We start from the raw sequence: 23,525 nt of genomic DNA, 5'->3' as shown, positions 1-23,525 counted from the left end.
GGGTGTACTCTGTATGTGTACACATTGCTCCACTACTGCTTTTTGATTTCCCTTAGCGCACAGGCTGTATCCCTTCTGCCATCACTCGCACGAATAAAAGGAAAGCATCCTTTAATTAACACAGGCATGAGGGAACTTTCATATCCTTTCCTCTTCTCTCTGTTTTCAGTCTTTCTCTGTCTGTTTTCTCTTCTGTTTATTTGCTTTTTCTGTGTGAATCAACAAGATTTTCCCGTGCCCTTAGAGGGATGGAGACCCAGAGATATTACACTCTGGCAGAAACCCTGTTGTAGCCTCTCAGATTTCCATTAATCCACCCAGACTGACAATTGGCTTTTGATTAAAGCCTGCTGATTAAAGGTTTGCAGGGTATTTTTTTTTATCAGTGACTGTGTTTCTGTATCTTTTTTCTTGCAAGTGCACCATTCCTTTTTTGTATTTATTGCCTCCATTTGACAACCTGCATTATTTTCTCCTTGTTTGTAGCTGAACATGCCACTTGAAAGCCTGGCTAAACCACCTTCTCAGTAAGCAAAGGAATCTAGCTCAACATTTAGTTAGAACCAAAATAAAAAAAGTCAAAACAACAAATAAGTTAGAAATGTATATTTGGTCAGGGTTAGGCTCCTGCCAAAGTATAAACAGAAACAATGGTATAAGTCATCTTGGAAAGTGAAACATTGCACGTTTCATTTAGTCAGATACTGTACATGCCCTTTTCCTCCCTCCCTTATTGACTGACTTTTATTTTCGTCCTCTGTCCAAAGGCACCCATGTAATGGAAGGCTCAGGGAAAATGCTGGTCACTGCTGTGGGTGTCAACTCTCAAACTGGAATTATCTTCACTTTACTTGGGAGTGCAGAGGAAGATGAAGACGACGAAGAGGAAAAGAAAAAGGAAAAGGAGGAGAAAAAGAAACAGAGAAAAAGTTAGTATCGTCATTGCTTATTTATATATATATATATATATATAGCAGGAGGACATCTTAGCATGGACATTTACATTATACCACCAGTTTTGCATCTCTCTGGAAGATTCCATCATCTTCCATTGAGACTTTTTTTTTTTTTTTTTTTAATAGTGAAAGTTGAAAGAGCTGAGCTTTTGCAGAAATGTGTAGTGTAGACTTGGTTACTAAGTTGCATGCCTATTTAGGGCCTCAGCAGCAGATTCAAGGTCCAGGGCTGAGATGCAGGACGTTCCGCAGTTGCTTATGGATAGTTGTACAGTCACTGTATATTGCCCATCATTACTACTACTGACCCCAGGATGTATTTTTTCATAGACAAGAAGCAGGATGGATCTGTGGAAAACCGTAAAAAAGGTAAGTTGCTTCCCCCCCCATAATTGCCTTATAGCTTAGCGTCTACCTTTTTTGTATTGGCGTGTAGCTTTATCAGTGTCTCCTTCACCAACACTGGATGTAGGTTAAAGCCTCAATTTGCTAGTAATTGCTTGCAGTGGTTTTATGCAAGAAATGAGGAGTTGCATATTTTTGCATGACGCCATGTCAGTGTATACCTACTAGTACTGGCTGTTCTTGCCTATCCATTGTACTGTCTGGCCCTCCCTTCTGTCTCTGTCTCCTCTTTTCTCGTCCTTCCCTGCACATTGCGCTTTGAGCAGCAGGTGCTACTGAATCCAGTTATAGCGATTAGTGGTGAGGGGATTAAAGCCGTGCAACAATTCTGGGGCCAGAACATCTGCTTTCCCACCCATCTCTCTCTCCCTCAGGCCCCCACAATTTGACTTCTATTGATGTCCCAATCTGAACTATTCAGAGTCAAACTGTAAGACTTGCTCTGGTGCAATTTCAGACTTACAACAATGATAATGAGGCTGTTTAGTGGCAACTCGGCCAGCTAGCCAGGATTGTAGTCCTGCTGGGACACTATGATCAGTGGTGCTTGGGTCTGTGACCACAACCCTGGCACTAGCCCCTGGTGCACAGATTCCCTCTGCCTGCCAGGAATCAACAGTAATCCTTTAGACTGAGATTACACAGGCCATGTAAGTGCAGAACAAGCCAGTCCACAGCAGCTGCAGTTGCCCAGTGTTAATGCCCCTCCTCTTCCTGCTACATACATTCACACACAATACCATGCTGCTGTCCATATTATAGTAAATGGAGCTTTAAGCATTGACAAATTGGACGTGCTTATAAAAAGCAGAAATTACACAACATGGTGGTAATATCAGCCAAAGTGACAATAAGTGAGAGATGGAAAAGATTTGTCAGTTGTCCTGTGACCGCAGCAATAGAGTGCCCGGCAGAGCTACAAATTATTTTATCGTGGTGAGTGACACGGCAGAGACCAGCCCCTGCTGGCCTGCCGGCTGCCTCTCCTTGCTCCTTTGCCATTAGAGGCTTTGCGTCTCCAAGGTTACCTGGTTAGATGTGGGTTTGGGATTCCTGTCGATTCTGCACGCGAGGGAGGGGGGTCCAGAGGGATGTTGAGGAAGAGATTTATGGGAATTTAACTGGCAACAACTGCTGTGGCTGCTGTCGAAGGAGGAGGCGGCGATTCCTCAGACAGATCTCAATGCTACTAGCTAGTTAACCTGTTCCTTAAATCTCTAGGTGGGAGTTTGGTAATTACACTTCCAAATCTGTCAGCTAATTAATGTGCAGTCAGATCACTGCAAACATAATTACAGTGACATTTCCCAAGTTCCATGGATAAAAGGGAAGCAAAAAAAAAGCATGCAAAAATGTTTTATGTGACGGCTCTTCTCTTGGCAGTCACTTTTTATTGAATCTGCTATCTTAAAATATGGTGCTTCGTTGTTTTACACACATTTGCATAATACGGTACTTTTGTCATGCTTTTCTGAAGCAACGTGCTGTGACTTTTTACCAGCTAAGTCAGACAATCAAATGACGTCAGGATAAAATCCAGTTCAAACCTGTTGATCTATTTTGTTTTACCGTTGATTCATTCACCAGTGTAACAGTGAGTTTCTATTTCAAGTCTTGCAAATTTAAGCAAATAGGCAAATCTAAATAGGCTTCATTCAGTGCCTGATTGAAGAACGCAGCTCTTGTGTGTGCTTTGGCATATGCTGATTTGTTACAACTGCTAGACTGGTTTGATCAGGAATCCTTTTCATTTCAGACACGTGCTCTTCCCCTAAATCCTGTATTCTGTTAAAATATGAAGACACTGAACACAATGTTGCTTTGAATACAAATCAAATTGTGTACATTAAGTTTCCATTTGTCCCTTGATATCACTAAAATGTGATGGTCAACACCGGAGTGTAACTGTCATTTCATTTAACAATTTTTTTCTTATTCTGCAGCTAAAGCACAGGATGGTGCTGCAATGGAAATGCAGCCTCTGAACAGTGATGAAGGAGGAGAAGCAGAGGAGAAGAAGAAATCCAGCCTGCCAAAGAAAGAGAAGTCTGTTCTCCAGGGTAAACTGACCAAACTAGCTGTACAGATTGGCAAAGCAGGTGAGTCAGACCAAAACATGTGATTCTGACATGCGGTAGATTATAAAACATACAAACTGATGCATTCTATAACGTTTTCTATTTAGAATCACTCTATTATAAGTAACGTGTGTAAATCCTCTTTCTCATTCTCTCATTCCCCTCAGGACTGGTTATGTCAGCCATCACTGTTATTATCCTGGTGGTGCTGTTTGTAGTAGACACCTTCTGGATCCAGAATCTGCCCTGGGTAAAGGACTGCACACCCATTTACATCCAATTCTTTGTGAAATTCTTCATCATTGGCGTCACTGTCCTGGTGGTGGCGGTTCCCGAAGGCCTGCCCCTGGCCGTAACAATCTCCCTGGCGTACTCCGTTAAGGTAAGACCTCCTAGCCAAGTGATCTTTTCCTAGTGCTGACCAGCTTATACTTTAGCCTATTAAAACTAGCAGCCCAAGCTATTAAGACAAGGAGACTTGGCTAACTGATGTGCTGAAGTTATTAGCCAACAGAGGGCTTTATCCAATCAATGAGCTATTCATTTCAATATTGTGGCCTTTATACACACTTCTTTGGTGTACAAGTTAAAACTGTGTCTAGCACAGAAAATGCACTGTTCCATTTCTGCATGGCACACTGAATTTAGTTGCATTTAATCATTTGATACCCTGTTTTCTCTTTCTACAGAAAATGATGAAAGACAACAACCTGGTGCGTCACTTGGATGCGTGTGAGACGATGGGCAACGCTACCGCCATCTGCTCTGATAAGACTGGCACACTCACCATGAACCGCATGACTGTGGTGCAAGCCTTCATCGCCGAGAAACACTACAAGAAGGTCCCCGAACCAGAGAACATCCCCTCCTCCGTTTTAGACATCCTGATTCTGGGCATCGCAGTCAATTGCGCCTACACTACTAAAATCATGGTAGGCCAGAGAAAAGAAACATTGCTCTAATATACGTGTATATGTCACCGTTAATATTGCCTTACTTGCCGTCTTGCCACTTTTTCCCTTCAGCCTCCAGAGAAAGAAGGGGGCCTGCCACGGCAGGTGGGTAACAAGACCGAATGTGCCTTGCTTGGCTTTTCTAATGACCTGAAGCGTGACTATCAGGCTATTCGCATGGAGATCCCCGAAGAGAAACTATACAAAGTCTACACCTTCAACTCAGTTCGCAAGTCTATGAGCACTGTGTTGAAGATGGCTGATGGCAGCTACCGGATGTTCAGCAAAGGGGCCTCTGAGATTCTCCTAAAAAAGTAAGAAAACAGTTTTCAGCAGTCATCTTTGGTGTTCACTTTGCATGTTTTATATATTGGATTGTATGGATTACCTTTATATCAGTGTTTCACCTGGAATTCCATACTGAAGAGACACTGAATGTATGAAGTGTGAACAACTCTGTCCACGTAGATGATTCTACTGAATCGAAGATTTTTACTTGTTCCAGTTGGCCAGACTTTGCTGTAAATGATATGTGTAATGGCTTAAGCAGCTAAGAAGTTCAAGTGCATCCCACCCAAGCCCCTTACTTTGCGACTTAAAAACAGGCACTGAGAAAATGAGCCGGTAACAACTCTGTAAGCCTCTTAACCAAGCAGGCTTCTTTTTAACCCACAGAGGGCTTAGTGTGAGTTCTTACTACTGCAGCTCACTATTCAAATGCTTTGTCTTTTCTTCTGGCCTTAGCCCTTTATCTTATCTAAATTATTTTCTCCATTTATGATTCGGTCCCTATCTCCATCTTCATCCACATTTCTCAACTACATCTCTCTTAATGCTTTTCTTCCTCTGGATATTTTACACTTTTACCCTTATCTCTGCACTTCTATATTAATATATCCCCTTTTCACCTCCCAGGTGCTTTAAAATCCTGACAGCAAATGGTGAGTCCAAGGTGTTTCGCCCTCGGGACAGAGATGACATGGTTAAGAAAGTGATTGAGCCCATGGCCTCAGAGGGCCTGAGGACCATCTGCCTTGGATACAGAGATTTCCCTGCCTCTGAGGGTGAGCCTGACTGGGACAATGAAAACGAAATCCTCAGTGGACTGACCTGTATCTGCGTGGTGGGCATTGAAGACCCCGTGAGACCCGAGGTTGGTGGTTACACTTGCAAGGTCACGCATTAGCATTATGGTTATATCAAAGTTGTTGTTTTTAATTGAAAAAGGCAGAGAGAACTGAATTTCTAGACTAAACTGATTTGCATGTCTTGGATGATAATCAGGGAAAGGATTCACAAGGGAAATACAACTTTCTTGTGGGTTCACTGAAAGTGGGTAACTACCACTAATGAATTTCCCAGATGCGAGTGCCATTAACAAAACTGTTCATATGATGTCTAGGAAACGACATCCAGCACTAAAGATAAATCCCAAGGTGGGACAAATTGCTTAGACATGGTGGAATTGACAGCTTTTTCAGCTCCACAGTTTACAAAGTCAGCAGCTCTGTGCTACTGGATGTCACGTCTGTGCACATTTTCAGACACCTCAGACTCACCTAGAAGAGTTTCATAGTGTTGCACTCGGTGACAGAAACAGTTTCATCAAGAATGACAAAAGAGAGCTACAGAGAGAAGTTCAAACCTTACCTCCTTTCTCACCTCTCCACTGCGGGCCAATCACGGCATGAAAACCATTTGACAAGCACTTCTGAAGAAGCGTACTGGCAGCCTAATGGGTTAGCTTGCTCCACTGGACTGTTGGGCACCGGGCCTTGACAGGAGATGCTCCATCATCATGCATAATCTTTCCGCATCATCACATGAGGAGTGGCTCCACTTTGGCGCAAGCATGAAATACTGAACCAGCACAGAAGCTACGAGGTAGAGGCTTTTGATGGAGTGGTTCCACAGTGAGGCAACTAAATGAAATGTTTGAAATAGAACTGGGTCATTCGCTTGCTAGATGATCAACTTTCTTCTTCAGTCACTCATTTACCATTTTGTCTGGGCAGGTAGCAGACACTCAACTTGTTTGCTGGAAACAACTGCCTGTTGTTTGGACGGTGCTTAATAAGAGCAGTGAGACCTCACCATACAGTCTCTTTGTAAATCTGAATTTGAACAAAACCTAAACAATGAGATAAACTTGCTTAGAGCTGCAGAGTTTGATGTTCTGACCACTTCACAAAACAGTGAATTTAAATTTGATACTGCCAGTGATATGCAAAAATAGCATGCATTTCCTCCTTCATTGTGTTTCTGCTTTCCTTCAGGTCCCAGACGCCATCAGGAAATGCCAGCGTGCTGGCATCACTGTGCGGATGGTAACTGGGGACAACATAAACACAGCTCGAGCCATTGCCAGCAAGTGTGGAATCCTACAGCCTGGAGATGACTTTATCTGCCTGGAGGGCAAAGAGTTCAACCGAAGGATACGCAATGAAAAAGGAGAGGTGGGACACAGCAAAATACTGTACCTCAGAGACTGTTGAAAATGTACTGTTGGGATTCTATTAGGGTTTTGTGTCATGTTTCCAGATTGAACAAGAACGCATTGACAAGATCTGGCCCAAACTTCGAGTACTGGCTCGCTCTTCCCCAACAGACAAACACACCTTAGTGAAAGGTAATTGTGTATTTCTGGATTGTTTAAATTGGACCAAGAATGTTTTGTTGTCACTAGTTTTTTGCATTTTAAATCTTCATGTTTTATATTTCTAGGTATTATTGACAGCACAGTGGTAGAACAGAGACAAGTAGTCGCAGTGACAGGAGATGGTACCAACGATGGTCCTGCCTTGAAGAAAGCTGATGTTGGCTTTGCTATGGTGAGTTTATCTGTGTTCACTATCTTTTTAATTAGTATAGCGGTCCAATTAAAAAAGTTAAATAGTAATTATTACCTACATGTCACAACAGTTAATGTTCAGTAAAACTGGTCAAGAATTTTAAATATGCTGATTAGATGCAGTCTGATTGTTGATCATCATGTCTTTTGTCTCCAGGGTATCGCCGGCACAGATGTAGCCAAGGAGGCGTCTGACATCATCCTGACTGACGACAATTTTTCCAGCATCGTCAAAGCCGTCATGTGGGGACGTAACGTCTACGACAGCATCTCCAAGTTCCTCCAGTTTCAGCTCACTGTCAATGTGGTGGCTGTCATCGTAGCATTTACAGGAGCCTGCATCACACAGGTTAGCACTAGCAGAGTCGGTTTCCCCTTGATTTAAAAGAAAAAAGAAGGCATTGGTCTCTAGTGCGAAGGTGGTTTAAACTGTGAAAGGTTTTGTTCACCCGTTCACACATTGACACAACAGCAACTGAATTGGCACAGCTGGAAGCAACAGACTGAAATAACTAAAGCTTGATCTCAAATCAGTGAAGTGATCAGTTCACCTAACGTTGTGGAGATCAGCAATTAAATCTGAGGGGAAACACAGGGTCTGATATAATTTTGAAAATATAGAAACGTGCTGTGCACCTTCAAATTGGCTCATGTGCTGTTTTTTTGTTTATTTCTAAAAAGGCCTATTCATTGACCTCATGCATTAGTAGTTATAAGCACCTGTGAAATTCCTTAATGTTCTGTAGCCTAATTTCCTATTTTGTATCTCTACCAAAATGTTGCAGATCTATACTAAATATTTAATAGATTTCTTAGACATAAGTTGTCTTTCTATGTGATTTCCATTCCTGTAACAATAACTCTTGTTTTGTTTTTTTGACACCATTTGCATATGTGAACTGAAACCAAATGTCATTTCACTCTTGGGATTGGGACCCTTTTTTCACCTATCAGTCTTAGACGTCATGTCAAAACACACACTCTTCAGTGCTCATGCTGCCACAGCTCATCTAAACGTGCAGTCAGTTAAGCTGCAGACCACGAAATGCTGTGTTTTCCACATGCAGTTTGGTTCATGTCAGTTGAAATACCTCTAAAAGATGCTCTGAATGTCCATGATGTTTTCGATATTACAGTATATGTGATAGTGATGCTAATCTTGTAGGTTATTTTTTTTTTTTTTATTCCTCACTCTTCAACTTTTCTCAACCTAATTTGGTTACCCTCTCTCTACCTCCAGGACTCTCCACTGAAAGCAGTACAGATGTTATGGGTCAACCTCATCATGGACACCTTTGCTTCACTAGCCCTAGCCACAGAGCCCCCCACAGAAGCTCTGCTGTTGAGGAAGCCATATGGCCGCAACAAGCCTCTCATCTCCCGCACCATGATGAAGAACATACTGGGCCAGGGAGTGTACCAGCTAATCATCATCTTTACTCTGCTCTTTGCTGGTAAGAAGCCATACTGGGTGCAGTTCTTCATGTACACATAGCTAGTGAATAAATCCATCTGTTTATTTGAACAAATTCTCTTTGGCTTCTCTTGTAGGAGAGAAAGTGTTTGACATAGACAGCGGCAGGAATACTCCCCTCCACGCCCCGCCCTCTGAGCACTATACCATTGTCTTCAATACCTTTGTGATGATGCAGCTTTTCAACGAGATCAATGCCCGCAAGATCCATGGTGAAAGGAATGTTTTCGAGGGCATCTTCAACAACCTTATCTTCTGTAGTATTGTCTTTGGTACCTTTATAATCCAGGTAAAGTTGACTGGAGACATCTGGGGCTAACTTGCTGGGGTTTTGTGAATGTGCTTGGTGACTCATACATGAATATAGATGATCAGACCCACAAGGCTTGCAAACTGTAAATGTTAAATTTAAACCTTTGCTCTGAAATTAATTCTCGCTCTCCCTGCTCCTCTAGATTGTCATAGTGCAGTTCGGAGGGAAGCCGTTCAGCTGCGTGGCTCTGACCATTGACCAGTGGCTGTGGTGCACTTTCTTAGGCTTTGGCTCTCTGCTATGGGGACAGGTATGATGTGACTATACAGCTGAGCTTCAGCTTCAGTAGCTATGGTGTGACACTGCCCCCCTGTGTTGGAGTTGGCTTAGTGGGTGTCTAATGGTAGCAAAGAGGTGTAACAGTACAGCATGTTCTACTGCTGTGAAGAGATGGGTAAACTCCCAAACTCAAAATGAATGTTCATATTCATGAACAATGGTGTAGTTATGCTGCATATGACATAGCTTTAGTTGTTATGTAGCCACCTCAGTTTGTTTGTCACAATGCCAAATACTATATATTATATGTTATATTTACTTAAAATGTGTATATACATATCGATATTTTATTTTTATTATTCAATGCTATTTAATTATTGAATTAACTAATAACTAATGTGACATGTATTCTTTGAGTTTGTTTTACGTATTGTAGTTAAAATAATTGTCTGTTTGTAATTTCTGACAGGGAGAGATTGAAAGGTTGAGATGCTTCACCACCGCTGCTGACAATGAAAGAGTCATAATGAATGTTTGATGTGATTCTAGTTTGCTCATACTGCCCACACTCCTCCTACAGAGCAGCGCGCATAATATGTCATTATCCCCTCTCAATTCAAAGAGCGACATTGCCAACGTTTTCTGACGAGAAACGAGCAAGCAGGGCTGTGCCGAGTGCTTTAAGTTGAAAGAGCTGACAGTTATAGAACCGAAAAGGTGGCCATGATGTCCTCCTACCAAGATTATTGATTCCAAACCAGACAGTTTTCTAAATGTAGGTCACCAGCCTTAGAAGCAGAGCTGGTCTCTGAGGGCTCTGTTTTTGCTGCCCTGTGCTTTTATATAGGTGGGGCAAATGCAGAACAGTTATTTTCTGTAGGTTACCAATAAAGTGTGACTTCACATTACTGTAAGCAAGATAAAGGTCAGCCATTCTGGGTTAAACATTTATTTATTTTTGCTTGTTATGTACTTAACCTACTTCTCTGGAGCAGTTGCTGGATATCATTTTGCAATAAAATATCAATGTGCTGATCATTTTCTCAATAAATCTTTTTTTTAAAGCCCATTCTAATTTTCCAAGCCGTATGCTTGTTGTATCTGACCATTTCTCCAAAACTCCGTTATATTCAGTTTACGATCACTTGTGAGATAGAAAAGCAGCAAATCCACACCTTGTTGAGAAGCTGAAATCAGAATGTTTGGCATTTTTTGCTTGAAACATTACTGAAGTGACTGAACTGAGATACACTTTCTGTTGGTCAGCTAATTGATTAATTGACTGATCCTTTCAGTCTAATATGATATATTGTTGTGATGGAAATTAAATTAGGAGAAATTGTGGCTGAAATCTGATATGAATGATTCCCAAATGGTCCTGTATTGACGATTATAATCATCTAGCATGTTGGTAGCCGGCAACATGATGAAATTATCATTTTCAGGTTTTAGTAAATCAGTTCAGAAAGCGTTATTTATTATCTCCTTCAGGGTCACTGGCTGCTTAATGTGTCATTTACCCAGAAAACATGGCGTGTTCTGCGATAATTAAATGCCATCGTTGCCAAGCTTGAGGACTGTAAGCGTTATCACAAGTCAGCGCTGCTCATGTAAATCCTGATGTCTTCCAGGTGATCTCCTCGATACCCACCAGCCGCTTAAAATTCTTGAAAACAGCCGGCCACGGCACCCAGAAAGAGGAGATCCCGGACGAGGAGCTGGAGGAGCTGGACGACATGGAGGAGATCGACCACGCCGAGCGGGAGCTTCGCCGGGGCCAGATCCTCTGGTTCCGAGGCCTCAATCGCATCCAGACTCAGGTAACAATCCATAGGCCGCCCCGGTGTAACCACCCAGCACTACATCCCAACACCACGGGAATCAAAAGCCATAAACCCTTTAACTCTCTATTGCTCTTCCAGCTTAAAATGTTTTGTCCTTTCACTCGGCATTCTTAAAGAATGGCTTGTGCCCTAAAAACAAAAGCCTTTCCTCTACTGTTTCTGTTCTGCTTGTGAGCTAAAAGCAGGTTCCTATGCCTATTTCTGACTCGGTCTGAACCTTATCTGCTAAAACACGACTAGTTTGAAGGTACTGATGAGAAGCAAGTGAATTGGATTGAATGGAAAGCACGCTAGAACTGCTGAATGATCAAAGTGTGTTGGCATGGCTATTGTTGGAAGTATGGAAGGACTCTGCAGAGAAAGGAGTGAAAGTGAGGTCAGATTGTGAGAGCTCCCTCTGATCAGTGCCTTTAAACCCAACTATCCCCTTGTCCTCCTCTTTTAACTATTATGCCTGAATCCAATTTCCAAGTGACATTTTTTTCTATGGTTACTGGTGCCTTTTCTTTATTTTTTTCTCTTTTCTCTCTCTCCTCTGGCTGTGTTTTATTTCCTCTGGGCTTTCTCCTGTCATGCTGTCTGATTCTTTGCAGATGGATGTAGTGAGTGCGTTCCAGAGTGGAACTTCCTTTCAGGGGGCTCTAAGGCGGCAGGCCTCCAACTCCAGCCAACAACAGCACGATGTAACCAATGTTTCTAGCCCTACACATGTAGCCTTTTCTACTACTACCACTACTGCCACTGCCGCCAACACCGCTTCTGCCACTGTGGGGTGTGAGTGCGTGTTCTCCTCTAGTGCATGAGACTTTTTATTTCTTCTGTTCTTCTAACATCTTCCTCCTCCACTCTTCTTCTCGCCTAACGTTGACACTTTTACTCTCTCATGCTTCTCTTAATGTGCCCCCCCTCCCCCTCCTCCCCTGTTTTCTTCAAAAAAAGACAACAAAAACACCACATCTTCCATATTGCTTTGATAACACTGCTGTGTGTATATATATATATATATATATGTACCTTGTAACCAGGTCGCTTCTAGTGTCAAGGTGTTTTCTCTGTGTCATCATGTTTTCTGTTCTGCTTCTGCTTTTGGTCTCAGAAATGGAAAGGTTTTACTGTAACCTTGGGGGGGGGGGGGGGGGGTCTCTCTGACAGTCACCAGGTTTGTCTGCAGCTGCTCTGTGCCCCTGTAAAAAGCACCCATGGGTCTGTGTCGCAGCTCTCAGCACCTAGTCGGGTAAATGTTTTGAGTATACGCCCATGATCACGGTCTAAAACGATAAGAGACAAACCATGACGCGGACCCCTGTGAGAAAAATCTCCACCTGAGTGTCACTGGATGTTTTGTCAGTCAGTGGTGAAATATTAACAACCTTTTTCTTCTCCAGCGGTTTCTGGGAGTTTGCTGTGTTAAGAGAAGGGGGGTGGCAGAGGGTGGTTTAGAGATAGCACCTTGTAATGGACAAGCAGCTGCAGATGATAATGATACAGTTTGTTGGTGTGTTTGATTCAAGGCTGTGCGTAGGTTTTTTTGTTTTTGTTTTTTTTAAAGCTCTGGCAGCCTTTGACATCACCTTCAGTCGTGGAAGATCACTACGTCGGGATCGACGCGGACCATTTGATGGTGGCATATCCAAAGGCCCTTCCTCCTGAGTGTGCCCTTAAAAAAAGAACTGTGTGGCTCTTGATGGTGCCTCTTTTTCTCTTTTCAGACCTTCCCAGGAAGAGACCGTCTGACCGGCAGTAGGATTTGAAATGTCTAACAGATGTCAACACAGAGAGCTTAATGGAATAAATTACTGTGCTCTTGAATGTAAACACGTGGGACTTCCACCAGACACATTAACAGCGGTTGCAATGTTGTTTTTCCCCTGGCACGTTGAAAAATGATACAATGCTACAGTAATGTTCAGGTCTCTGTCTTAGATGGGCCTCCTTTTTAAATCTCTTGGATGTACATGCAGGTGCTTCCCTTCTAAACTCTGAACTTTTCCTTTCAGGTGCTTTGGGGGGAAAAAATTCTGTGTGTTATATATTTGTTTGACAGAATGTGTCCACCTGGCAATGTGCCAAAATGACCCAAGAAAGAATGAATGCCACTGACCCCCCACATATTCTTCTTTAGATTCTGTGAAATGTGTCATGGGCTATACTCAAAGGTTTACTACCATTGAAATACAAGGTAGCACCGCGCTCTGCATGGGTTCAAAGTCTCTGGTCTCGTTTGTGAGTTTCTCTTTGTGCTGTTTTTGACATGTATACCAGCTTGTAGACATGCTTGGCTGCCGCAGCTTTTTTGTTTCTCCTCCACAAACATCAGCTAGAACAGACCGCCCCTTTCTCTCTTTTCTTTCTAAATGTCTTTCTTCCTCTTACACTCTTTTTCTGTTTTTCATACTGTCTCTTCTTACACTCTCTCTCTTTCTGTCCATACTTCTTACTGTCTCTTTCTATCTTTGTTCCTCAGTCTTTCATTCTTTTTCTGTCCTCCTCACTCTCTCTGTCCTTCCCACTATCTTTATATCATTTGTACAAACTCTTTCTGTCTTAACTTCCTGCCCTTCTTACTCTCTCCTTCTCTCTTTCTGTCTTTCTTCCTCATGTCCCTCTATCTCCTTTCTGTCCTTCCTACGTTCTCTCTTTCTTTGTCACTCTTACCATTTCTTATTGTCTTTCTGTTTTTCTGTCTTTGTCCTTCTGTCTCTGTCATGTCCTCTCTCCTCACTCTTTCCTAAGCATGTCCAAGAACAGTGGACTCTTGTGTCCAGCCTCTGTCCTTGTTTCTCTATGGATGTGTTCTTGTCTAAAGAACAGCGTTCCTCTTGTTTCATTGACTCCTCTTTTTTTTTGCATTTTGATTAATCAGACACAGTCCTCTACCAAGTGTTTTGTGAAATACTACTACTGTACTCACACACATGAAAAAAGCCATACACTGCACCGGGTTTGACATTGGTTTGTACCCTCCCCGAATTTACTACACGTTTTCAGAATAGTTTTCCTACAAGCACAGAAACACGTGTCAGCTTTGTCTCCACTGGATGCAGTTGAGGTTTTTTTATCTCTTAAACACTTCGCTCTTTACAGGCTTTTACAGTCTGTCATACACTACTACAACCTAAAGTCTTTTAGATGCCTCAAGTCTAGCTGAGGCTTTTCCTTGTAGGCATTTGCATGAGTAATTCCCCTCCCCCTATCAAATAGGTTTTAAATTCAGTGACGAGTATATTTTTCATGACAGGACAGAGGGTGACTTAGGAAAAACAGGTAATGACACAACGAGACAGAAGTGAAAATGAAATGAATTTAACTGCTGCTGAAGCCAATATGAACTTATGCTTTGATTTTTGAGGCTAACGTAGTGTAGGCGACAGGTAGGGAGAGCTTACAGTTAACCTGTATTACAAGTTGTAAATTTACGACTCGACATAACTGCACACCTGCACGTGTGTCTGAGAGTCCCCCCCCCCTGCCCCTAAAACTCACCCACTATTGACCCAATAAAACCTGCGCCCTTGGTTTTTATCTGTGGTGTTCTTCTGGTGTTAAAACACAAAAACACACATGTATCATTACTGAATGTGACTAAATGTCTGCCTTTCCCGCTTCCTCTCCCTTCTCCCTCCCTCCAGATCCGGGTGGTGAATGCATTCCGCAGCTCCATCTCCCTCTATGAGGGGCTGGAGAAACCCGAATCGCGATCATCAATCCACAACTTCATGACCCACCCTGAATTTAGGATAGAGGACTCTGAGCCCCATATTCCCCTCATAGACGACACCGACGCAGAGGACGACGCTCCCACCAAGCGCAACTCCGCCAGCCCCCGCAACACCACGCCAACGCCTCCCTCGCCCACGCTCGCCACCACCACCACCGTCGCCCCCACCACGCCGGTCTCTCCCTCCCCAAACCAGAACAATAACGCTGTGGAGAGCAGTAACCACCTCCTCCCAGAGGGCCCCAAATCAGGAACCCCCTCGGCCCCGGGGAGCCCCCTACACAGCCTGGAGACCTCCCTTTGATCTGACCCCCCCACCGCTCCGACCATCACCACCAATTTTCTGCCCACCACCAGGGAGCTCAACTCGGACGAAAGGAACGAACACTTGGAGAGGAGAGACAGCCTCAAAGGAGAGCGAAGTCTTGTGTGAGCTTGGCTTGGACTGGACTACAAGAACAGCAAACATTCAGAGGAATGTACGGCTTGGTGTGGATGCTTTGGTCTTTAATTTTTGGTTCTTATTAATACCCTGCAGCAACACAAGGATTCTCCACCCCTCCCTCCTTGGTAACTTTTGTTTTTCTCAGTAAACAAGGGGTGATTATAAACTCGGATTGAAAGTGACCTGTTGTTGTTGTTGTTATTATAATTATTATTATTATTATTATTGTTGTTATTGAGAAGGGGAGGTCCTCCTCCTGGCTTGAAGACCGTCTGTAAGAATTATGAAAGAACCTTTAGCTTCTCTTTTAATCTGAATGGTGTTGTATATTTATCTCTTTGGCCCTTGCTCATTCAAAAGTTATTTCTGCTCCATCGGCTGTTAATATTTTGAGTTATTTATGTTTTTGGAAAAAGCAGGTCTGTTTACAAAGTTTGTAGATACTTTTTTTCTGTTTGTAGGCAAAAGAGCTTCCTGATGTATGATGCAGAAAACTGGGACAGAATAAAAAATGAATGAGAGGATTATTTCAGATACTGCTGTATTTTCAGGAAAAAAAGGGGTGTTTCTATTGAAACTTAACTATTTTTGCCTGCAAGTTTTATTTGTTATATATATTTGTAGATAAATGTAGAACCTTCTAGCCAAACCGATAAACACTAAGGCTTGTATAGAAAAGAGGTCCACGGGGCGAGGTGTTTTCACAGGAGACTGGAAAGACTATTAGGGCCTCTGTCCACTGACATTGCTATAAATATTTACTTCTTCCATTTCTTCAATAGTTTTCATGTGCACAAAACCTTCTGGAGTTCTGGATTCTCTCTTCATTCATTATGTTGTGTTCAAGGATTTCCACATGTTGAAAGGTTCACTCACTAAAGGGAGTTAAGAGTATATCTGGGCCCGTATTTAGCAAGCATCTCAGGATGACGCGTCAAATCATGTTGAAAGTTGGACTAGGAAACAAAGTCTTACCTCAGAGTTGTGACATGAGGTCCTTTATTTTTTTTTTGTTTTTTTTTTTTTAATGAAGTCACTTTCAGCACATAGTAGAAGCTCTCCTTTTAGATTTTTTTTGTGGTTTTTACAACACTTTGGACCGTAAAATGAAAATGTCTTCTTGTAGTAGTTGTTAGTTACATTCAAAAGAGGCAGATTCACATTATATAAAGCAGGAAAAAGGAAATGGGTGTATTGAGGGTGTATGGCGAGCTAATTTATGCACGTTAAGGCTAAAAATTTGTTTTTGCCAAAACTCATAGAAGCACTACATTGAATTACAGTTCATTAAGTTTTTTTTTTTTTTCTTTATAACCACTTGAGCTCAAATCAGCGCTGTGCTGCAAGCTATTCAGCCAATGCACCTATTTATTGTTCAGTAAGAAGTTCGTATAGACTAAACATGAATGTGCCTTGGCTCCAATAACAATTTAGACGATACTTTGTCCATTCATTTGCCACCTGCAGGTATGTGTTATTCCTGCGGCTCAAAGTAGGAGCAAATAAGCCTCATTCTGATCATTCTGAGCCAGTTATGACTGAGTTTCTCTCTGGGTGCTTGATAAATATGGATCCTGGTCATTATTTGTAAAATATATATATATATATATATTTTTTTTTTTTCTATTTTTGTTTTTTCTCAGCAAAGCGTTAGCCCCCTGCCAATGTACAATATTGACATTTGTTTACTCAGGCATAGAAAAAGTATTTAATTTAAAAGGACTCTATAAAGAAAGAACCTTTTAACTTCAGACGTTGTGTATTTAGATAGTGAAACATTGTCTTGGTCATCAAAGCAAGTGAATTATTTTCATATTTCTATTCAATCTTTAAGATCACGCCTTAGCAAAAACTTTCTTTGACTCCTCCCAGTTCTGGTTTGTTGAAATTTAAAAAAATCAAAGACGGAGGGGAGCAAAAAGGCTTTTATTTAATTATTTTTTTTTCCTTCTTCAACTCTGTCCGTAAGACTCCTTTCATCATGAATAAATGTTGTTGCATTTGGTTTGTTTGTAAAATATTTTTGACACCTGATGTACTGGAAACGCTAAAGAATTGGACGTGCATTTTTTTCAAGAATAAAGACTAGGCATACACTGGTATCTATCTGCACAGGGTACTTTATTTCATAGCGTTTCTCGAGGGGAAAAATAATTTTGATACAAATCACAAATACAAATTATACCTTTGTATTTTTATGATGATACTGATGATACCTTTCATCGTACGAAACCAATTTTGGATGATTTGACACCAATCGCGTTATAATGGGAAGGGTTTTGGCCACTAAAATGTGTGTTGTTCTGAAATATTCATCTCAGGGTGCAAATGGTGTGAAAGAGAACAGGCCTGTTTTAGTTTGTATATTACCACACTTAATTCAACGTTTGGACAGTGCTTGTCAACCACACAGGACGACTTAGGCAGCAGGCTGCAGATTGTTCCTGCAGCCTGCTGTCCGTATTCACCTGAAGGGCCGAGGAGAGGGGAAGGACGTGGAGGTGTTAAATCACAATGTTCTCTGAGGGAATGGTTTGTTTTCCTTTTACAGATGACGAAATAGCAGCTAGGATTGCATACAAAGTGAGAAATTGAAAAGACAAGCGGAATCCACATGAGGAGTTTGTTCTGTAGCTTCTTCCTGTAATGGGAATGAATGTTGTTGTTTTTTTTCCATCTGTTTTATGGATTTTTTTTTTTTTTTATCTTTTAACATTTGGAAATAAAAGTACTTCATGTCTGTTTATCTTGAGCATTTTAAATGAATATCGTGATTGGATTTACATTTGAAACTTGTCGAGTAATGTGTATGGTTTTTAAAAATAAAAAATGTATTTAGCCTAACTGCAGGGCCATGTTTTTCATTTCCCATGCAGTGTTTATGGAACGGAGTTCAAATGTGGACGCTGCAGAGTGCAGGCGTGTTGCAGAAAATCTCGGCATCGAGTGGAGGTGATTTCACACAAGCTGCTTTTCCTGCCTAACTCCAAATGTATTGTAACCATTAGATTATAGCTAATGATCAGAATAGCCAAATCACTGTGGAAACACTTTCTCTGAATAGTCTACATACACAAATACATGTAATAACTGTACAGTAGTTTTAATTCTGAATAAGGAAGGAAGTAAGTAAGTTTTGTCAGATTTCCTGTCCAGAGATTATTTAGAAAAATGTCTGAAATAGTCTTTTTTTTTTTTTTTTTTTTTCTCTCGTGTGTTTTAACTTCGGATTTTTATGACTGCAGGCGAGTCACAAGTTTCTCAATCTATTTAAGGTTTAACTTAATTATCTGGAAATAATGGCAGATTATATTAATCACAAATACTGTGTAGCTACTGCAATGGGGGAATTCGATGTATCAGACACTGACTGGAGTAACCAAGTTAAATTTATTGGTCAAGCTAGATTGAGGTTAATTGCAGGTTGGCAGTGAGTACTGCACAATGGAGCCTTTGTAGGCCACCTCTTAACTATCTGCAGAGGTGAAGTGGGTGAAGCACTGGACACCAGGGGAACTGGTAACCAAATACTGTATATGTTAATGGTAAATCAAATATGTCTGTTCAAGAGTGAAATTTACTTAAATCAAATTTATTTCAAAAAGCCTGTTTGCCAAAAAAGAAACACAGGCGGTGTCATACTTTAAGTACTGCAACAGCTGTAGCTGATTATTTTTATTATCAAGTAATATGCCAAATATATTTCTTAATAATTGAAGTGTTTGGTCTATGAAATATCAGACAATAGTGAAAAATGCCCATCACAGTTTCCCAGAGCCTGAGGTGATGTCTTCAAATTGCTTCTTTTGTCCAATCTGGAGTAATTTGAATTGCCTTTATTTGGGGTTTTTTGCCTAATATAGAAGACTTTAACTTCTCACTTTTCTATTTTTCTCAAACCAATGTGTCATACATGAACACACAAATTTCTACCAGAGTTTTGGTTATTTTAGTATTTTTTTGTTTTTTTTGCTTTCCTTGCTTTGCTTGCTGGTTTGAAGTGGGTGGGAGTTAGCTGGTAATATGTGAGTCACATAGGCCAAGTTCCCTGCATTAATCAGGATTTTAATGAAAACGGTTTGTTTGTTTGATTGATGGTGCCTACACTGTTGATCAAAATTTTATCAATCACACCACACCAACACAGTATTTCTGAGCGCTTTGAGAGTCAAATTACCCACATGGGGACATTAAAATATCTATCTATCTATCAATATAGGCTAACTTAATTTTATTTTTTTTTTATTTCCCCCCACTTTAGCTTCAATTGTTGCTTATTTAGTCACGAGTCTTTAATGGTATGTAGAAAGGGGCTTTCAGGGGCTTTACAAATATTTAAATAATAAATAGATTATCAGAATTGTTGGCAAAACACATTTTGATAATCTGCTAGTGGATTAATCGACGTATAATTATTATATCTTGATATAATGTACAGTTTTCTGGTATATCTCAAGTATATGCCATTGCACATCCAGACCGGCAGAGAGCGGTGGACTTGCTGTAGCCCTTTAAACCAAGATTGTGTATTACTAAAATGAGTCACTCGGCTTTGTCTTCTTAACGGATGACAACGCCCACAACCACGTACGCTGCACGGATTTCCCAGTCAGCCTGAAACCAATTGGCGGAATTTTGTCCTTGCGTCTTGTATAAATTAGCAAATATATTCAAATTTTTGGGAAGCTGAAAGTAGGAACAGAGCAAGACGTCGGCGCTTTTTCCCCCTCTTTGCAAACCGTCGTTTCTTTCCGCTCTGTAGGAATGCGTGCTGCAGTAATGGATCCTAAACACTGGGCGAAGGTCTGCAAGTGACAGGTCGCGACATTTCTGTAAGTCCTGTAGTCTGCGACCGTGTTAAATTAAAGAAATGTCACCAGTAGTATATAATGAGAGATTAGAGCTATTTGTTTCTCATGAGTTGTTGCCCTTTCCCCAGTAAGCAAGCATTTTTAGCTAACAATCTGTAACGTTAACGTTTCACCGTATTTGAGTGACAGTAAACCGTTAAGTCAGTCATCTGCAGTGAGTTTTTCTTATTTAGCTGGGTTTTCTGTCATCTTTCTGTCTACTACAGTCTTGTTAGGGGGACAGAGTTAACGTTAGCCTCTGAACACGCCTCCATAACGTTACACGATTCAGCTTGAAAGGATTGACACGAACTTGAACATTTGCTTTACTATTGTGCGCCTTGTCTTTTGTTGTCCCGTCTCTCAGGGGCAGGGATGAGACTCACCCCACCGCTGAGCTCAAGATGAGAGAGTGGTGGATCCATGTGGGTTTGATCTGCATCCCGCTGGTAGCCGTCTACCTGCACATCCCGCCCCCTCAGCTGTCACCTGCCCTGCAGAAGTGGCACAGTGCCGGAGAGGCCTTCCACTTCAGAGGCAGGGAGATCTTCTACAGAGGTAAGAGACAACTCGTCCCTAATCCACAGTGCGATCCAGTTGAGAGAACAGTCCATTTAGCGGTTGTTCCAGAGTTTACAGTCATGATCTACGTCTGCAGATGGACTTTGCCTTGATGCCTTGAAATGTCACCTCTTTTGGTTCTGAGTGCTTTAAGGGCTTCTCACCAGTGCTGACCTAAAAATGCACATAACGAAGTTCATGCCATATGACGTACAGCTCAAGAGCAGCTACCAAACTGACCCTGCTTTAAAGCTCAGCAAAGATGATCAGTTTACAATGATAGATAAAAAATCATTGCGTCATCATCTAAGCGGTAAACATGACTCTTAAGAGACCTAATTCCATTTATACTTGGAGTAAAACACACAAAAAATATCACTTCTTTCACCACATGGTGTTAAAAACATATTTGCCTCTGTATTTAGCATACATGTATTTCTCCTTCCTCCTCAAACCAGATTCCTATGGTGCTTTGGGAAGCTCTGATGTCGTCATTCTGCTCCATGGCTTCCCCACCTCCAGCTTTGACTGGAACAAGGTACCCACTGCGCGCTTAGTAGCTAATCAACACACAACTGGGAAAAACGTTGGGTCTTTTTGGGCGCCGCTCTTATGTGAAGCAGCCAGAAATCAAATGTGTGTTGTTGTTTTTTTGTTTGTTTTTTTTCCCCACACAGATTTGGGAGCCCCTCACGCAGCGCTTCCATCGAGTCATTGCCCTGGACTTCCTAGGGTTTGGCTTCAGCGACAAGCCAGTGAGTCAAATTTGTTTTAATTTAAATTTTATATTTCAAATTATATCCCTGCCCCTGTGGATCTTGTCACTTCTGTTTCTTATACTTCCTGCAACTAATTTCCTCCTGTGCCTGACCCTCCCAGCGACCGCACAGGTACTCCATCTTTGAGCAGGCCAGCCTGGTGGAGGCCCTGGTGGCTCACTTGGGCCTGAGCAACCAGCGAATTAATGTGGTGTCCCATGACTATGGAGACACTGTGGCCCTGGAGCTGCTCTATAGGTGTGTGTGTGTGTGTGTGTGTGTGTGTATTTATGCAAACTGTCAAAACAGAGTAAAATGATAAATTGATTACCACCCCTTCCTCCCTCTCTCTTTTTATCTGTCCTGCTCCCAAAACAGGAGTGACCAAAATCGCACAGGTCACCTGACCTTTAACAGCCTGTGTCTTTCCAATGGAGGTACTGTGCAGTTTATTATATTTGGCCATGTAGCAGCTTTTCTGCACCAACAGCAGGGATTTTACGTTCTGTAAAAGTAGAAAAAGAATAAATCTTCCTCAACAAGAGCTCCATGTAAACAAGATTTGCATTAAAATGTTATGTTCTGTGTTGCAAAGCAGCTCACTGTGCTTTAGTACAAAAAACAACACGTTTGCTCTTCGTTTTAATCATTCAAGTAATTTTATTAAGCAAAAATCCCTAACATGTTCTCCATCTAATCTCTGCATAATGAGTATTTTAGGTCTTTGATGTAACTGTAAATTGAACATTTTCATGGGCCGCTTGTCGGACAAATCAAGCAATTTGAAGACTTCAGCTTGTGTTCTATGAATAATTACTTGCAGCTTTAAACCATTAGCATTACAGCTTTACCCAAATCTGATTGCTGTGTTGTGAAAGTCGCAGTCACTGCTGACACTTTTATTTCCAACAGGAATATTCCCAGAAACACATTACCCACGGCTGCTGCAGACAGTGAGTCACCCTTGTTTTCTTCATCCCACGCTTCAGCTCATGTGGCGTTATGTAACATACGCCATAAGATACAAAAAAACCCCAAAAAGCTGATGAGATTGAAGCAATCCACTTGAGTCAGATGAGCTGAATTTTGGGGAGCCTTTTGGCTGTCAAAGTACTCCCTGAGACATTTTTGTTTTGTCTCCCAAAGCTTCTGAAGGACTTCACTTTTCTGGCTCCAGTTCTGACACGTCTCACCAACTACATGATCTTCCAAAAGGGGTAAGAGAATCAGAGTTTTTTTTGAAATTGTGAGACTGAAATATATGTTTTGCACCAGTATGTAAATGCATTAATATAATTTCCATGCTTGATATTGTTGTTTTGTTGACGGTTAGGATTGGAGACGTGTTTGGTCCATACACGCAGCCCACAGATGCTGAGTTCTGGGACATGTGGACGGGTTTACGCTACAACGACGGCAACTTAGTTTTGGACAGGTGTGTGTTTGCTTTGTTTTTAATTATCTTTGCTGCTATCCATCTCTGTTCAATCATTTCTAATGTTGTCTTCTCCCTCCCTCCCAGCACTCTGCAGTACATCAACCAGAGATTAAAGCACAGAGAGCGATGGGTGGGCGCGCTCACTTCCACCTTTGTCCCACGTGAGTCCACAGTTGCATCAGTGTACATACAATGTGATATGCGTGATGATAAATCAGAGGGTGGAAGCTCTTTTGTGTGGGCCAAACACTTCCTTAGGGTGTAACCCAGCAGCCTCGGCCAGAGAGCCGCTGATGCTAAGCTTCTTAGCCTGCGAGGAGAAGCCTTGTTGTCCATCTGTGATCCCGAGCTCAGGAGGGGGATGTGGGGGTAGGGATGTGTGTGCGCTACTGACACAGACCTCATGTCATATGCAGCTAAAAGGCTTTAGCGAGGGTTCCAGAGCTGGTTCTTCTGAATCCTCCTATCAGTGAGCAATTCTGAAAAATTTAAGGGTCAGGTGGTTAATAAAATAATGTGGCATCCTGCTAGATATAAAAATTATATCTGCACCAGAAACTGGTCAGTCCATCACTTTGGTTCAGACTGAAATGTCTCCACAGCAGTTGGATGGACTGCTGTGAAATTACATATGTTCATGTTCCAAGAAGATGAATTCTAAT

General features: G+C 41.7%; 2 protein-coding genes across 7 annotated transcripts in view; both read left to right on the top strand.

The window, feature by feature from the left end:
- atp2b1a (ATPase plasma membrane Ca2+ transporting 1a) overlaps window positions 1-17,358 on the top strand; it is a 38,462-nt gene extending 21,104 nt beyond the window's left edge. For 5 of the 6 annotated variants that reach the window (XM_046071740.1, XM_046071736.1, XM_046071737.1 and 2 more), the window contains exons 6-21: window positions 768-929; window positions 1,287-1,325; window positions 3,305-3,460; window positions 3,607-3,821; window positions 4,129-4,371; window positions 4,465-4,706; window positions 5,308-5,545; window positions 6,669-6,848; window positions 6,934-7,021; window positions 7,117-7,223; window positions 7,401-7,592; window positions 8,484-8,697; window positions 8,795-9,006; window positions 9,173-9,280; window positions 10,881-11,069; window positions 14,723-17,358. In XM_046071740.1, the coding sequence (XP_045927696.1) occupies window positions 768-929; window positions 1,287-1,325; window positions 3,305-3,460; window positions 3,607-3,821; window positions 4,129-4,371; window positions 4,465-4,706; window positions 5,308-5,545; window positions 6,669-6,848; window positions 6,934-7,021; window positions 7,117-7,223; window positions 7,401-7,592; window positions 8,484-8,697; window positions 8,795-9,006; window positions 9,173-9,280; window positions 10,881-11,069; window positions 14,723-15,115 (2,978 nt within the window). In that variant the 3' untranslated portion in view covers window positions 15,116-17,358. Of the gene's footprint in view, window positions 1-767; window positions 930-1,286; window positions 1,326-3,304; window positions 3,461-3,606; window positions 3,822-4,128; window positions 4,372-4,464; window positions 4,707-5,307; window positions 5,546-6,668; window positions 6,849-6,933; window positions 7,022-7,116; window positions 7,224-7,400; window positions 7,593-8,483; window positions 8,698-8,794; window positions 9,007-9,172; window positions 9,281-10,880; window positions 11,070-11,686; window positions 11,777-14,722 lie in introns of all 6 variants that reach the window. The other variant, XM_046071741.1, reaches the window with a different exon arrangement.
- Window positions 17,359-19,822: 2,464 nt separating this feature from the next.
- The window catches only part of mest, a gene marked incomplete in the record, with an annotated part of 10,297 nt that continues 6,594 nt past the window's right edge, over window positions 19,823-23,525 (top strand). The window contains 10 exon segments of the mRNA XM_046072151.1: window positions 19,823-20,088; window positions 20,474-20,664; window positions 21,126-21,205; window positions 21,345-21,422; window positions 21,547-21,683; window positions 21,804-21,862; window positions 22,338-22,378; window positions 22,572-22,642; window positions 22,759-22,860; window positions 22,948-23,024. Of these exon segments, the coding sequence (XP_045928107.1) occupies window positions 20,511-20,664; window positions 21,126-21,205; window positions 21,345-21,422; window positions 21,547-21,683; window positions 21,804-21,862; window positions 22,338-22,378; window positions 22,572-22,642; window positions 22,759-22,860; window positions 22,948-23,024 (799 nt within the window).

Source organism: Micropterus dolomieu, linkage group LG16 (assembly GCF_021292245.1).
Source record: "Micropterus dolomieu isolate WLL.071019.BEF.003 ecotype Adirondacks linkage group LG16, ASM2129224v1, whole genome shotgun sequence".
In the NCBI taxonomy this organism is placed as follows: domain Eukaryota; kingdom Metazoa; phylum Chordata; class Actinopteri; order Centrarchiformes; family Centrarchidae; genus Micropterus; species Micropterus dolomieu.
This window is presented reverse-complemented; position numbering and strand designations above follow the sequence as displayed.